The sequence below is a fragment of the Pseudophryne corroboree genome, chromosome 8 (assembly GCF_028390025.1).
Source record: "Pseudophryne corroboree isolate aPseCor3 chromosome 8, aPseCor3.hap2, whole genome shotgun sequence".
In the NCBI taxonomy this organism is placed as follows: domain Eukaryota; kingdom Metazoa; phylum Chordata; class Amphibia; order Anura; family Myobatrachidae; genus Pseudophryne; species Pseudophryne corroboree.
The window spans coordinates 82,125,903-82,141,897 of record NC_086451.1 but is presented as its reverse complement, the minus strand read 5'-3'; the positions used below and the strand labels follow the sequence as shown (position 1 = coordinate 82,141,897).

The following is a 15,995-nucleotide window of genomic DNA, read 5'->3' as shown; positions in this document are numbered from 1 at the left end:
GGTGTGCACCGGATGTGTTGGCATGTGTGCTACTCATTAAATGGATCATCGCAGTACTGGTGTTTTACCTCTAGTTACTTAGGGGTTTATGTGACTTATATACCAGGATTACTTGATTTTACAGTATATTTAGCTTAATTGCTGACAAGTTCCCAAGTTCTGTAATCTGGATACCATCTCACTGTTTTATCGGTGCTACCCGCTATCCTTCACTAGTACATAGGAGCAGATGTATTAACCTGGAGAAGGCATAAGGAAGTGATAAACCAGTGATATGTGCAAGGTGATAAAGGCACCAGCCAATCAGATCCTAACTGTTCATTTACATATTGGAGCTGATTGACTGCTGTGTTTATCACCTTGCACATATAACTGGTTTATCACTTCCTTATGCCTTCTCCAGGTTAATACATCTGCCCCATTACCCTTAATCCCAGAAAAAAAAAAATGACGTCTGCACTCCCACCTCACTAATCCCAGACTTACCCCACTTGCCACTCAGGCCTTTTCCTTGCTTCAAAATGCCCCTGCATCTCACGTAGACCTCTTACTTACCCCTCATACCTCATGTGCTTATGAGACCCCCCACTTGTCACTCAAAATGTCCATACTAATCCTAAAATGCCACACGTCGCCAGTACCTATATGTATCCGGAACTCCCTACAGACGTCCTCTCATGTCACTCAAACTCCCCCTTACCCACACATTGCACTCAGGCCTCCCAGCAATAACCCGCTCAGTGTTTCTACCAACTACTAAGTTTTGTTCTATTTTACAAAACTACCACCATGGAGCTTGTCTCTGATGAAGAATAGGTTACACTAATAACAGAAAGACAGTACAAACATGGAGCTACTGTAAGTACAGTGAGCTGAGTGATCCTCAGATACGAGTCATGTTCTGTTATAAACCTGGCAAACCTCAATTTCAGGTTAATATCCTGATGGTTTCCAAAAATGGTGACTTATATTATAACCATTATTTATGTATGTTTGTATGTATGTATGAGGGTGCCCACATAGGTATCCGGTTGATAGATAGTGTCTAGTTAGACAATCAATAGATAGACGCCATATGTTAGACAGACATTAGGTCGACAGGGTCAAAAGGTCGTCATAAAAAGGTAGACAGTACAAAAGGTCGACAGGGTCAAAAGGTTGACATGAAAATGGTCAACATAAAAAAAACATAGACAAATGCTGTTGTTCTTTTAAACTTAACATGTTTTTGGACTAATTCATACCTTCTCTATCCATGTCAGCATAGAGTTGGTTATAAACCTTGTGGCGAGCGCAGCGAGCCACCGTGCCCGAAGCGTGGCGAGGGTATGCCTTTCTTCAATTTGGGGTCCCAGATGACAAAACTATCCACACAAGCCACAAAAATGCAAAAAACATGGTGTCTACCTTTTTTATGTCGACCATTTTCATGTCGACCTTTTGTACTGTCTACCTTTTTATTTATGTCGACATTTTGACCCTGTCGACCTTTTGACCCTGTCGACCTAATGTCTGTCTAACATATGGTGTCTATATATTGACTGTCTAACTAGACACTATCTATCTATTATACCACAACCACCCACATATGGCACTCTCCATTGAAGAGTATAAGCCTTATGTCATTCACTCTCCATGATACTGTCTGTCTCTCCCTCTCTCTGACACTATCTTTCTCTCTCCCTGACATTGTCTGTCTCTCCCTGTGACTCTCTCCCCTTGACACTGTCTATCTACCCCTCTCTCTCTCTCCCTGACACTAGCTCTCTCCCTCCCTGACACTCTCTCTCTCTCCATCCCCCACCCCCCTTCTCTCTCTCTGATACTATGTCTCTCCCTGGCACTGTCTCTCCCTCCCTCTCTCTCTGCCTGGCACTGTCTCTCTCCCTCCCTGATAGTGTGTGATGTCTTTCTCTCCCTGACACCCCCCCCCCCCCCCCTCTCTCTCTCTCTGACACTATATTTTTCTCCCCATGACACTGTTTATCTACCCCTCTCTCTCTCCCTGACACTATCTCTCTCCCTCCCTGGCACTGTGTGTGTGTGTGTGTCTCACTCTCTCTCTCTCTCTCTCTCTCTCAAACCCCCCCTCTCTCTCTCTGATATTGTCTCCCTGGCACTGTCTCTCCCTCCCTCTCTCTCTCTCTGCCTGGCAATGTCTCTCTCCCTCCCTGATAGTGTGTGTGTCTCTCTCCCTGACACCCTCTCTCTCTCTCTTCCTGTCTGTCTCTTCTTGACACTCTCACTGTCTCTTGCTCCCCAACTCTTTCACTCTCCCTCCCTCTGACACTCTGACACCCTCTCTCTCTCTCTCTCTTTCTGATGCCCTCTCTCTTCCCCTCTCACCCCTTTTTCTCTCTCTCCCTCTTTCTTGCTCCTCTCTTTCTCTCTCTCACTCTCTCTCTCTCTCTCTTCCTCTGACACCCTTGTTGTCTCTCACTCCCCTCACTCTCTTCTGCTTCCCTAAGGGGCATTGTAGTGACAATGGCGTAGAGGAGAGGGCCCTTTCAAGATTTTGCTATGGGGCCCTCAAAGTTCTGGTTACGCCCCTGCCTGCAGCGCTATGTGCAGAGCACATTCCGCACACAGCTAGTTACTGCCTGCTGCACGGTATCACTTATCTTTGGTTTCTCTTGTACATCATGTGTGCAATACCTTCTCGTTCAGTACCACTTCCCTTGTTCTGTATGTGGGATGGAATTCTCTGCATCTTTCTACAGGTTGTGTCTCCCATATCCAAAATTCCAAAATACGGAATATTGTAAAATGACTGAAATAGTGAGACCTTTGATTTCTGATGTCTCAATGTACACAGGACCCTATTCAGCATGGATTACAAAATTGAGAAAGCACAATCCGGCCGATTATCGAATGTCTGAGCATGTGTAGCATTCGTATTGTGCGTGCACAACCACGTTTTGCGATTCAGTCTGCGAATGCATTGTGCGATCTCAATTCCTGCAATGGGCATTTTTTTCTGTCTTTCTGGGCGGCAACTATTTGATCGCAGCAGCTGCTTTTTAGCAGTTTTGCGATGCGTGCTGAATGAGCTCCACAAACTTTATTTCATGCACATAATTATTATAAGCCGCTCATAACTTTATTGTGATTACATAAACCTTTTATTTAAGCTAGCTTATCACTAAATAAAACCACACCACACACTGAAATAAAGACACGGACACAGTAGCTGGAGTTAAAGGTCAGACGATGTTTATTAATCGCTGACCAACTCTTTAAACTAATAATTGAGGCCGAATTAGAATTGAATTGAATATATATTTAACTTTAGTTTGGAGGATGGCAAACAGAAAACCGCTGCCAAACACCAGCACCCGTCACCTAGATGAAAACCACCAAACCAAGGAGGGGAGTACACATACCCCGCCTCCTTCCCGCATAACCCGCATTGTGCTGGCCTTACCCCTCTTTCTCTGGCAAACGTTCGGTTCCCGCAGGGGAACGTCTAAATGTCCAACCGCAAGAAAAGGACACACCTGCCGTCCTTCTAAAGAGGGAGCCCCACAATGACCACTTATGCCTGTGTGACAGCTGGTTGGCAGCGATTTCCCGCCAATCTGGCTTTCAATAGCCCACAGCAAGAACAAAAATGTAGACGCATTCTGGGAGGGCGGGCGGGCATAAACTGAAAGGCAAGAGGAAGTCTAGCAAAATGGCCACCCCCTATATACTAACCTAAGACCCTCCTCTTCATCTTGATGCACAAACCTCTAATCCAATAGGAAAAAACCAACCGGGAAAACTGATCTGCCTAGCAACTGCTTAGTCATTTAACAACCAATCACAAAAAGTTGATCGCTTATATGGCCTCAGGCTTATGCAGCCTTCAGCTTATCTAAGCCGCTCATAACTTTATTGTGATTACATAAACCTTTTATTTAAGCTAGCTTATCACTAAATAAAACCACACCACACACTGAAATAAAGACACGGACACAGTAGCTGGAGTTAAAGGTCAGACGATGTTTATTAATCGCTGACCAACTCTTTAAACTAATAATTGAGGCCGAATTAGAATTGAATTGAATATATATTTAACTTTAGTTTGGAGGATGGCAAACAGAAAACCGCTGCCAAACACCAGCACCCGTCACCTAGATGAAAACCACCAAACCAAGGAGGGGAGTACACATACCCCGCCTCCTTCCCGCATAACCCGCATTGTGCTGGCCTTACCCCTCTTTCTCTGGCAAACGTTCGGTTCCCGCAGGGGAACGTCTAAATGTCCAACCGCAAGAAAAGGACACACCTGCCGTCCTTCTAAAGAGGGAGCCCCACAATGACCACTTATGCCTGTGTGACAGCTGGTTGGCAGCGATTTCCCGCCACCAAGGTTTACCAAACCGCCACCGCCATCCGCAAACAGAACATCAACCAGAAACTAACTAGCTCTAACGAAAAGGACCGAAAATATCCTCCAGAAAAAACTGCACTCCTTCCGGCGAAAGGTGAACCCCATCGTCTCTATAGAACTGCCTGTTCCGCAGCACCAGCAGAGGATGCTTAATTGCCACTCCGCCTATGGCCTTGACAAAAAGAGACACCGTCGAGTTCACCTTTTTGCGTGCTTTCTCCAGCGCCGAGAAACGCACCGCACCACGCCAATGGAAACGGGGCACCATTTCCGACCAGACAATGCATACCCCAGGCCAGTGACAACGTATCGCCACCACATCCGCCTTTATAGACAAAATCAAGTCTATGCCTTTAACTCGGCCCAGATCATTACCACCCAAATGAATGATAATACAACTGGGGCGACCCCAGCGGCGCTCCCTAGAAAAAAGGACGCGCAACAGATCACCCCACAACATGCCCCTGACACCTAACCATCTAAATTGCCTGGACCCAAAAATCTCAGTCGCCCTAGACGCCATAGGATGTTTCTCCGCCCAAAAAACATATGAATGACCAACCATCCATATGTGGTCTCCAAAATTGATGACAGCTGTAAAAGAAATTATCCTAATGTCAGATTATGCACATAATCTGTAACTTAAACACAACGTAACCAATTAAACCCAAGTGAAGGAGAAAACTCAAAAAAACTCCCGTGGACCTTGATAGAACAGCCAATTGAAATTAGGCCCCCTCGGAGGAAAAATTTTAAAAATTCGCTTCACACCCTCGATTCCTGAACGGTAAGCGTTCAAAAACCGACGAGTAAACATGTTTTTGGGTTAGCGCAACAGGCGCACTTATAACTTATCTATACGGACATAAGACTTATAGGAGGCCGACTTCCAGCGACCCAACTCCCGAATAGCCGCCGGTGATGAACCAGCGGCCGCCGCATGGGTAGCCGCCCCAATCCGAAAGGAATGAGTACCGAAGTCCGCCTCCTGTAAGCCCAACGCCGTCAAACATTTCTTGAACACTGATGAGAACTGAAACTTTGTCAGAGGGTCCGACTGCGCGTGCACCAACAACTGGTTGCCCCCCGGAGGTCTTAACCGCACATACTCCTGCGTCAACCGCAGCGGGCAAACGCCCGTACTTCCCTGAGCCTCCAAGGACAACCAGCGACCCCGACCTGTTTGATCTGTCTTGGACCGCACAATCCTACAGAGCAACAGGCCCTCCTGCAGGCGCACATTCTCGTAGAGCAGACCCGATTCCCGGGACGCCTTGCTGCTCGCCACTAACTCGCTCACCCGAAAAGCCCCAAAAAAGGCCAGGGCATACGCGCTACTAAACAATGCCACCTCAAACTCCGAGGACGCAATCTGAGGTAGCACACGCAGCAATTCTGCTAGCAGCTGCAACGTTATAGGCCTACGCGAATCCGCAGGCGCCGGGTGCAACCTAGCCCAGCCTTTCAGCGCTCTGGAAAGGACAAACGACCCCGTGGGGTCCGCCGTCCCGTGGAGTCGCGAGTGAAAGGCGATGCCCGCAAGGGCAGTAGCCATGGCCGCTTTTGACCTGCCGTTCTGGTAATGCTCCCAAACAAAGGTCAACAGGGCGTCGGCCGAGGACTCACCTGCTACCCCGTACCTACTCTGAAAGGCTGACCAATCCCGCCATGCAGCATCATACGCTCGTAGCGTGGAGGGAGCCAGTGCACACCTGGCTAATGCCGTTAACCCGCTTCGACCATCTGCCAGACAGAAGGTGGGCACTGTAACCCCTCTGCCTCCGCTCCCGGAACCAACTTCCTGAATTTGTCAAACTGGAACCGGGACAATGCATCCGCAATTCCATTGTTAACTCCAGGAACGTGGCGAGCCCTAAAATTAATATTGCGCTGCAAACAAACCAACACTAAATGCCTTAGCAGTCGCAGCGCCTGCGGAGAGGAGGAACGCTGATTATTAATCGCATGCACTACCCCCAAGTTGTCGCAAAGAAACAAAATGTCCCTATTTGCGAACCGTCCGGCCCATAACTCAAGCGCCACTAAGATCGGGAACAATTCCAGCAAAAGCAGGTTCTTGGTAAACCCACGCGTTACCCAAGATGCCGGCCAGGCCGCAGCGCACCATGCGCCAGCGAAGAACGCGCCAAACCCTAGACTGCCGGAAGCATCCGTGAACAATTGCAGCTGCTTACTGGAACAACAAGGAGCGGGCCACAAAACTTCCCTGTTGAAAGACACCAGGAACGAGACCCAAATCCGCAAATCATCCTTGATCTCGCGGGAAAGGTACACGGAGTGATTCTGCCGAACCGTCCCCGCGGTGGCCCGCTCAAGTTTGCGACAGAAAATCCTACCCATGGGGATAATCCGACATGCAAAATTGAGAGAACCAAGCAAGGACTGCACATGCTTAAGCCGAACCCTGCGTTTTCCTAAACAGTCTGTAATCAAACCCAATAGTTTCCGCACCTTATCCTCGGGCAAGCGACAGCACCCCCCTACCGTGTCAATTTCGATACCTAAATAGCTAAGACAAGTGCAAGGACCCTCGCACTTATCCTGCGCAACCGGTACCCCTAAAGCGCAGAATAACGACCTGGCCACCGAGAGAATGTCCCCACAGACCGAACTGTCCCCGGGCCCTACAAAAAAAAAGTCATCCAGGTAGTGAGCCACCCCCAGTTGCCCGGAGGCGGTCTGGACGCACCAGTGTAAAAATGTGCTAAAGCACTCAAAGTAGGCGCAGGAGACAGAGCAACCCATGGGGAGACACCGATCGACGTAGAATTCGCCCCCTATTTTGAAACCCAGAAAACGCAGGGAATCTGGGTGTAGCGGGAGTAGCCGAAAGGCCGACTCCACGTCCAATTTTGCCAACAGACTCCCCGGACCACAATCCCGCACTAAGCGCAGCGCGTCGTCGAACGACTGATATTGAACTCTGCACTGGGCTTCCGGGATAGCGTCGTTGACCGACAACCCCGGCGGGTGCGACAAGTGCTGTATCAAACGAAACTTGCCTATGGCCTTCTTGGGCACTACCCCTACTGGGGAAATGCACAAGGAGGGCAACGGGGAAAGGGCGTAGGGCCCAGCCATGCGCCCCAGCCCAATTTCCCCGTCAACCTTCCGCCGGACTTCCTGCGGGAATTCCCGAGCCGATCTCAAATTCTGGCGTGCAACCACATACACCGAATCCGGAATTGGCAAACGAAAACCGTGCTGAAAACCCTCCAAGAGAAACGATGCCGCCGCCTCATCGGGGTACAAGCTAAGCCAGCGCTGCAACTCGGGAACTATAATCGGGGAGAAGGCCTTACTTGCCAACTCCACCGGCCTCGGTGGAAGCGGCAGGCTTACTGCCTGTCGCCGCGGTGCATTCCTTGGCCGGGTGACTTGCTCCGCACAACCTACATGAGTGGCGAAAACGACAACTCGTTCCTTTGACGCATTTGCCGTCGTTGTAGGCAAAGCACTTGCCTTTCCCCGCCAATCGGGAAGCCGCCGCCCCGGGCTTCTTGGCCGTGACGTCCGGGGTGGGTTTGACCTGCTGCGTGACCTCCAACCACACCTCAACATCCTTGAAACCCGCGGGCAGGATGGGGTTGCCATCCTGATTGCGACGAAACTTCTCGTCGTAATCCCGCCACGCGGAACCCTTGGATTTCAAGTACATATCGTGTACTAAAAACAAATATTTCACCAAGTTGGCATACTCCGCGGGACGCGATTCCGTGTAGCAAGCCATGAATACCAAAAAACCACGCAGCCACTGGTGAAAATTGCGAAACGCATTTTCCCCCATACCACCCGGCTTCTTGGCTGCGTCAAAACCTTGCCGCATTTCCTCCGTAAGGGTGAATATGTCTACATACTTCCCCTTACGGATTTTTTCCCGCATGCGCTTGCGAACCCCCCTTGTAACTGCCGTGTTGGCGCAATGTACCATCTCGCCGTAACGGGGTGGGTCAGAGGGGACCACCTGCGCAGGAGCGGCCACCTTATGCGCCTCCTTAGCCATTCGCCGCGCGATGAGCCTAGCTAATTTACGCGGGCGCCGCGGAGAGCCGGATGATACGCTGCTAGAAGACGAGGAACTACAAGTTGAAACGTGTAAAGGAATGTTTAGCTCACCGGAGTTCGAAGGACCCGGAACCGCGTCGTCCGCTGCACCCGCCTCCGCTGATGGCCGTACCTCCACGTTCGCTGTCGCGCTCGTCCGCGTCCTTCGCCTCGTGTCGGGCGTAGCCCCTGAATTAGACGGGACCTGTGAGGGAGAAAAAGAGGGGACAACAGGCACAGGGGGAACCAGAACATCATTAACAATTGTCCGCAATTGCGGAGGGCCCGCCCCTCCGCTCCGCGGCGGATGGCCGCCCGGCCGCTGCAGGGAGGGGGCCCCCGCCGAGGTGTACCCGATCGACTGCGTAAAGGCCGACCCGCTCACTGCACCAAAACTCGCGGGGTAAGACGGCCGCCACGCCGTATGCGGCGGGCAGACGCCTGCCCCCGCCCATCCGTATGACGCCGGAAGGAACTGAGGGGGCGCCGTGAGAGGGGGCCAACTCTGTGCCACCTGATACCCACCGCCCGGTGCCTGTCCTGACTGCAGGCCCGCAAAGGCCGGCGAGGGCACCGCGACTCGGGGGCCACCGACCGACCACGTGGACTGCACGCCGGCGCCCGCGCTGTACCCGTGCGGGGAAAATTGTGTGCCGGACACCGTCATGAAGCCCATGGAAGGCATGCTGGCGGCTAAGGGGAATGCTGGAGCCGGAGGCCACGCAAAACCCCCGGGGAGGGACTGGCTCCCCGCGAAGCCTTGCTGCGCTGCTACCGAAAGCGCCCCGCCGGGCGTCATATAAGCCGCCGAGACGGATGTCTGTGTGGACCCAAACTGAAAAGGACCGGGAAGGGCGTGGAGAGGGGTTTGAAAACCGACAAGCGGGGGCGCCGTTAACGGCGGCGGGGCGTCTGACGCCCAGGAGGAGCCCGAGCAGGCCCTCGAGGCCGGGGGGAAACCCTGCCATGTGACTGCCGCCGGTGCGGGTGCGGCGGCAGCCGCTGCCCCGTCCCCCGCCCCAGCCACACTAAGCCCAAACGTTCCAATATTATTTAAATTGCCCTGATGTGTGCTAATCCCCTCGTTGGAGGGGGGTAGTATGGGGCCCTGTATTGTCCCGGGGACAGCGGGAGCCGCTACCCGCCGCCCTGGGCTCATATCCCCTAGCTGAATATTGACCCCCCCCTCGCCCCCCGCAGCTCTGCCGCGGCCGTCCGGCACAGCTTGTGCCCCCAGGACGCCGCCGAGAGCCGACCGCGGGGACGGAGGAGGAGGGCCGGAGGCACTTCTTGAAGGAGGGAGAGTGGTTGGTTCGCCCGCGGGAGGCGCCGGGGAGCGCGGCCCAGCCGGACCGCGCGCACCCGCGCCAAGTGCAGAACGGCCGCTGGCCGCCGGAGGAGGATTACCAAAGGCGCCCGAGGCAGGAGGGAGAGGAGAGGCCCGTCCCGCCGCCTGTCTGCAGCAGGGGAAAGGCCTCTCTGAGGCGCAATGCTCGGGGAGCGGGAGCGGAAGGCGCTCCCCGCATCCACGAGGCGCCGGGGGGGGGGAGCTGAACGTCTGGGACGGGTCATGACAGCGGGAGGGAGACGTCGGTAAAAGGGGGGCAACACAGCTGCACCGCACAGAGAAGGGGCAATAGTATGCTATATAATGCCCAGTGAAGCAAATGCAATGTCCAAATTATGCAAGTAGTACAAGTAAAAGTATACTTATCCTTCCTGGGCATAAACTGAAAGGCAAGAGGAAGTCTAGCAAAATGGCCACCCCCTATATACTAACCTAAGACCCTCCTCTTCATCTTGATGCACAAACCTCTAATCCAATAGGAAAAAACCAACCGGGAAAACTGATCTGCCTAGCAACTGCTTAGTCATTTAACAACCAATCACAAAAAGTTGATTGCTTATATGGCCTCAGGCTTATGCAGCCTTCAGCTTATCAAAATATTGTATAAAATGACCTTCAGTCTGTGTGTATAAGGTGTATTAATTTTGTGTTTAGACTTAGGTCCTATCCCCAAAATATCTCATTCTGGTATGCAAATAGTCAGAAAAATCCAATATCCAAAAAACTTCTGGTCACACGCATTTTGGATACGGGAGACTGAACCTGTACCCCATTCCCCTCAGTATGCCCTGTAATCCCTAGTAATCTGTATGCTCTGCGCTGGTTGTTTTGTGTGTGGAGAGTTTGGGCAGAGCTGGATTTATAAACTAAAAGGGATGGCCATGCCTTCAGGCACAGAAACATTCTGGCTCGCACGTAATGCGGTCGCAATTCCAGATGCTTCCAGCGATCGGAAGCACTTTGCGCACCTTTACCTGTAGTCTGAGATGCATGAGTCTATGTGACTACATGGCTCTCCAGCCGCAAGATCAGCCTCATCATTAATAATGGAGCTTACACCCACCCCATGCCTGGTGCAGAAGATGCCACTGAATGTGGTGAGCACTCTGCATGCTCAAGACTCAGCATAGGTCGCAGCTCTGGCTACATGCCCACGTGGCGTTTCCCTTACTTACAACACCCAGCGGACGCCCAGTAACACCCATTCAGCCGTGGGTGACAAGCAACTAAGACACACTAAGTTACAAATGTAAGCCGCGTAGTTTGCTATTAATCATAAGATGCCTCCGCATTCTCTAATCAGAATCACGCCCACTGTCATCACCATCATGGGACTTTTGTTTATACGCATTTAGAAGTGTTTGGTTTATAGCTGTATATTGTATGTATAAAAAAGTCTGAGCAAAGCTTCTCGGACTTGCGTGTTTTATTGTTGTATCTTCAGCTCCTTATAAGCTGAAACATATGATGCCCATATGACCAAGTGTGTCGGTTCCTTGAACCCCTAAAGATGAATAATTGAGACCTGTGCAGATTTCAATTGTTCCTCTCTGACCAGCCACCGTAATAGGGCTTCATGTTGGGTTGCCAGATGGTACAGAAATCCAGACGTTCCGATTAGTGTCTGGACCTTAATGTATGTGACCAGCATCACGGTTGCTTCTCACCTTCAGTCTCAGTGGTCTATCACTGTTGTGTCTGCATCTTGTGCCAGTTTTGCTTTTGTGTCTTTATGCAAATACCGCTACAAATCCTACCCTGGTGTAAATGCACATCAATGTGCAAGGATGGGGATGCCCACCCAAGAGGAGGGAGCGTGGGTACTAATTACCCGGGAACGTTGGAGGGCCCAGGCCAGCTGCATGACAAATGTCTCCCTTTGCAGCTTGGCAGGGCCACGCCCCCTAAAAAGTAGTATGTGCGGCAACTTCGACTGCAAAAAGAGACAGTCCATCTTAGCAAGTAACACAGGCATGGGCCCCTGCTGGGCCCCTTCAACAAGCCCAGGCTCGGGTAATAAGTACCTGCTGCCCCCTCTCTCAGCACCTCTGAGCATGAAGCGCCAGCTTCTCAGCTCCTCCATTATTTTCCTTTGGGTTTTTTGTCAGAGAGGTTGTGGCTGCGCCTCGCAGTTTTGGTCAGGTATCCAGATGACCACTACTGGTCGACACGCATTAGGTTGAGATGGACAAAAGATCAACAATAGTCAAAAGGTCAACATGGCAATGGTCGAAACAGCAAAAGGTTGGCGTGAGTTTTAGTTACGTTTTTTTTTTCATTTTCAACTTTTTCATACTTTACCATCCACGTGGGCTACAATTGGAAACAATAACCTGCAAGGGGACGCAGTGCATTAATTGAGGTTCCCGGTCATTTTACGGAGTAAACAACAGCAAAAAATAAAACAAAATGTCAACCTTTTCTTGTGTCAACCTTTTCGCCATGTCAACCTCTTTCACATGTTGACCTTGTCTATTGGACATTTTGGGGTCGGTCTAGCACTGTTGACCTTTTTTCAGGTCAACCCAATGATCCACACCCCTTTGGTCATGCTCCCTTCAGTACCTGGGCCCCGTGGCTGTCTCACCAACCCTAACCACTTAGCGTGTCTTTAGATACAACCATCGTTTGCACCATCGACATTTGCACCAGCCCTACAGTATGTTAGGTGCGGAATTTCTGTCCGAGTATGGCTTCCAATGTAAGTGATTTTGCGTCTGAGTTTGCAACCACTTCAGCGACACACCTGCGGCACTGCCATGACATCACATAGGATGGTGCATCTCCATGCATATGAATAGCTACCTCCTAATCACTGCCCAGGATCGCCCAGCAAATCAATCGCAACTGCGCCTCTGTGCGTAAGCACTGCGTCACGCATGCACTGTGTGACTTTTTAACAACCTTAGAAGCATGTGTAAGGAGCAGAAAGTAGCTAAACACCTGCATTCCTTGCAAGCCATTATAAATGAGGTTGCTGAGTATTGCCTGCGTATCCTGATCCTGCTACAAGGGTGAACGGAGCGGGACAAGTAACGTCAGACCCAGCTACTGGTGGAGGTCTGCACACATATGAGAAGATGCAGTAAAACTGAACTAAGTCTCACATTTATAGCACTGAGACCAGTCTCTGCCCTATATTTAACACACAGAACACAACTCATGACCGTGTTCATTTATATTAAAACCGAGTTTGAAATTCAGCCCATTAAGAGTCTATTGCATGCACAGGTGATGTACAAGCACTTACTGCTGTGGCCCTGGGCTAATTTACGGGAAGGCGAAAAGCTCTAATGCAGGAAAGAAGTGGTTTTTATAGATGCTCTGTTTTTCAGTTCATCCAGTATAATGGGATCCCATCAGGATCCTGGCAGTTGAAATACTGATGCTCGGAATGGCGACGCTGGATCCCGGCATTGATCACAATCCCGGCGCCATGATCCTGACCAACGGGATCCTGAACGAGGGTTTGACGGGGCCGTGGAGTGGAAAAGGAGGGGGGGGGGGGTTGATGGGTCAGGCTGCGGAGGGGAGGAGGGTCAGCGCTAAACTGCGGGGTGTGGGACTCGGGGTTAGGCACCCCTGGGGAAGCTTAGGGTTAGGCTGCGGGGGAGGGAGGGTAAGGTTTAGACTGCGGGGAGGGAGGGCTAGGGTTAGTCACCAATGGGGAGAGTTAGGGTGTGGTGGGGGTAGATAGGGTCAGGCTGTGGAAAGAAGCATTAGGGGGTTTGGGGATTAGGATTAGAATACTTACCTACTACAAGATCCTGAGAGACGGGATGCAGCTGTCAGTATTATGACTGCCGGCATCCCAAGCGTCAGGATCCTGATACCATCCCAGTACAACAATGGGTTAAAGCCTTTACGCCTATTTCACAGGTATCTTGTAAAAAAATTTACATTTTGGGCTTTCAGTTCCAGTGCACATGTGCAGTGGGCTCACACATAGGCAGAGACTGGTTATCCCTTGGCACTGAGGCCCACCATTGCCAGGGGAGCTGAATATTGCTGAATTGCCCTTGGAATATTTTATGGACCTTAGGGGGTAATTCCAAGTTGATCGCAGCAGGAAATTTTTTAGCAGTTGGGCAAAACCATGTGCACTGCAGGGGAGGCAGATATAACATATGCAGAGAGAGTTAGATTTGGGTGGGTTATTTTGTTTCTGTGCAGGGTAAATACTGGCTGCTTTATTTTTACACTGCAATTTAGATTGCAGATTGAACTCACCACACCCAAATCTAACTCTCTCTGCACATGTTATATCTGCCTCCCCTGCAGTGCACATGGTTTTGCCCAACTGCTAAAAAATTTCCTGCTGCGATCAACTTGGAATTACCCCCTTAGTCCCATCCCGCTAATAAGTGTGACTGCAGTCCTCTTATTAAGACAATCCCGTGTTTCGACTATAGGTTACTTTATTCTCTGTACATTGTGGTATTTAATACAAATGCCCATTTTATCCTACATACAGGTAGATCTGCTGTCTTGCACAAGCTCACATATACACAGCATTACAGAACTGTGCATTCCTGCCATCTCCATCTAATGCAGCCCAATCACACAGCCCGCTTGTCTCTGACGCTGCTAGATCAGTATCTATCCAGCATGTTGCAGCCAGAGGTGGATCTCTTGTTTGTCAGCAGAAAAGACATTTTGTGGAATTGAATATTGTAACATTGACACTCATCTCATCTCTCATTCCAGGTCGGACCTCATCTTGACACCTTCGGAAGTGACAGAGCGCGTCAAAGAGCTTTCAGCGCCCACCAGTCTGATGCCATCGCTCGGCGAGGCATCCTTGGACAAGGCATCTATAATATCAGTTGAAAATTGTAGATTTATGGAAAATATGCACCAATACAAACAATATAATAAATATCCGTGTCCAGACCAATAAAACAGTGCGTCTTTTACAGATAATAAATATCCGTGTCCAGACCAATAAAACAGTGCGTGTTTTACAGATAGTGTTGTGGTGCAATGTTCATGTCAAGAATCTGCATCGTCATCATGGTAATCAGACCACTTTGTAGCTACATTCGCAGTCATGTAATCAGTCAGGTCACACAACCAGGCACTTCCTGTGCAGCCCAGGTACTACTCCCTCCATCCATGCCCCCGACATTTGAGATTATGACTGTCAATGTCCCAGTCTGTGTCCGCTTTGCCCAGACCGGGCATCTGGTGGGTGGGTCAGACCAGTAAATCGCAAGTGGCACAATAGAGGGAGTTTATTACGACTATTCTATGGGTATCTGATCTGTGTGCTGACCATGACAACCAATCAGATGAATTTTCATTGTTAGTTCATTTTCATCCCTATGGACACCACATATCCACATATCCCCCCCATAGTTATAACTAGATCATTTTTCATAAATGTGTCCTGGAAGTCTGGGATCGTATATACACAGGACAATGAGATTACCAGCTAACTGGACCCACTGCTTGTCAGTTTTAAATCTCTGAGCAAAGTCACAGTTTCAATAAATCCATTTTGGGCACTATTTTGAGGTAAATTTACTAAAGTGTGGGTTTATAGAAGTGGAGATGTTACCCATAGCAACCAATCAGATTCTACTCAACATTTATCTAGCACCTTCTAGAAGATAATAGCTAGCATCTGTTTGGTTGCTATGGACAACATCTCCACTTCTATAAACCCACACGTTAGTAAATATACCATCTAGTGTTTATTTCTTGTCCAAAAAGATCAAACAGGCCACCAGGATTGTAATGTGGGAGTACTATAATGTTTTGGGGGTCCTGCCTGACCCGCAGAGCCAGAGCCGGCCCTAACCAATATGATGCCCTAGGCAAGATTCTGGCTGGTGCCCCCTAGCACCGCCGCTATTTCTGCAGGAGATGCCTGGCATGAGTCAGCTGGCAGCTCTGCTAACGTCGGGCGCCTTTTGTTTATGAAAATGCATCTTATTTGCATTACTATGTGGCTAGGATGCACAAGCAGCTTCTGCTGATTAAAATGATATGCAGCATGCCTATATACTGTGTGCAACTGAGGCTGTATCTGCATATGTAATGCTACATTACAGTGATTTCCAGGACTACACTGCAATGTAGCATTTCGTATGCAGATACAGCCGCAGTCACACAGAATATAGGCATGCCGCATATCATTTTAATCAGCAGAAGCTGCTTGTGCCCCATGGCATACCAAATGCCCTAGGCATTTGCCTAGTTTGC

General features: G+C 50.1%; 1 protein-coding gene across 2 annotated transcripts in view; it reads left to right on the top strand.

Annotated features, from left to right (window-relative positions):
- CFAP77 (cilia and flagella associated protein 77) overlaps nt 1–14,758 on the top strand; it is a 429,882-nt gene extending 415,124 nt beyond the window's left edge. For both annotated transcript variants that reach the window (XM_063936766.1, XM_063936767.1), the window contains one exon: nt 14,496–14,758. In XM_063936766.1, coding sequence (XP_063792836.1) covers nt 14,496–14,618 — 123 coding nt within the window. In that variant the 3' untranslated portion in view covers nt 14,619–14,758. The remainder of the gene's footprint in view (nt 1–14,495) is intronic.
- Nucleotides 14,759–15,995: the final 1,237 nt, after the last annotated feature.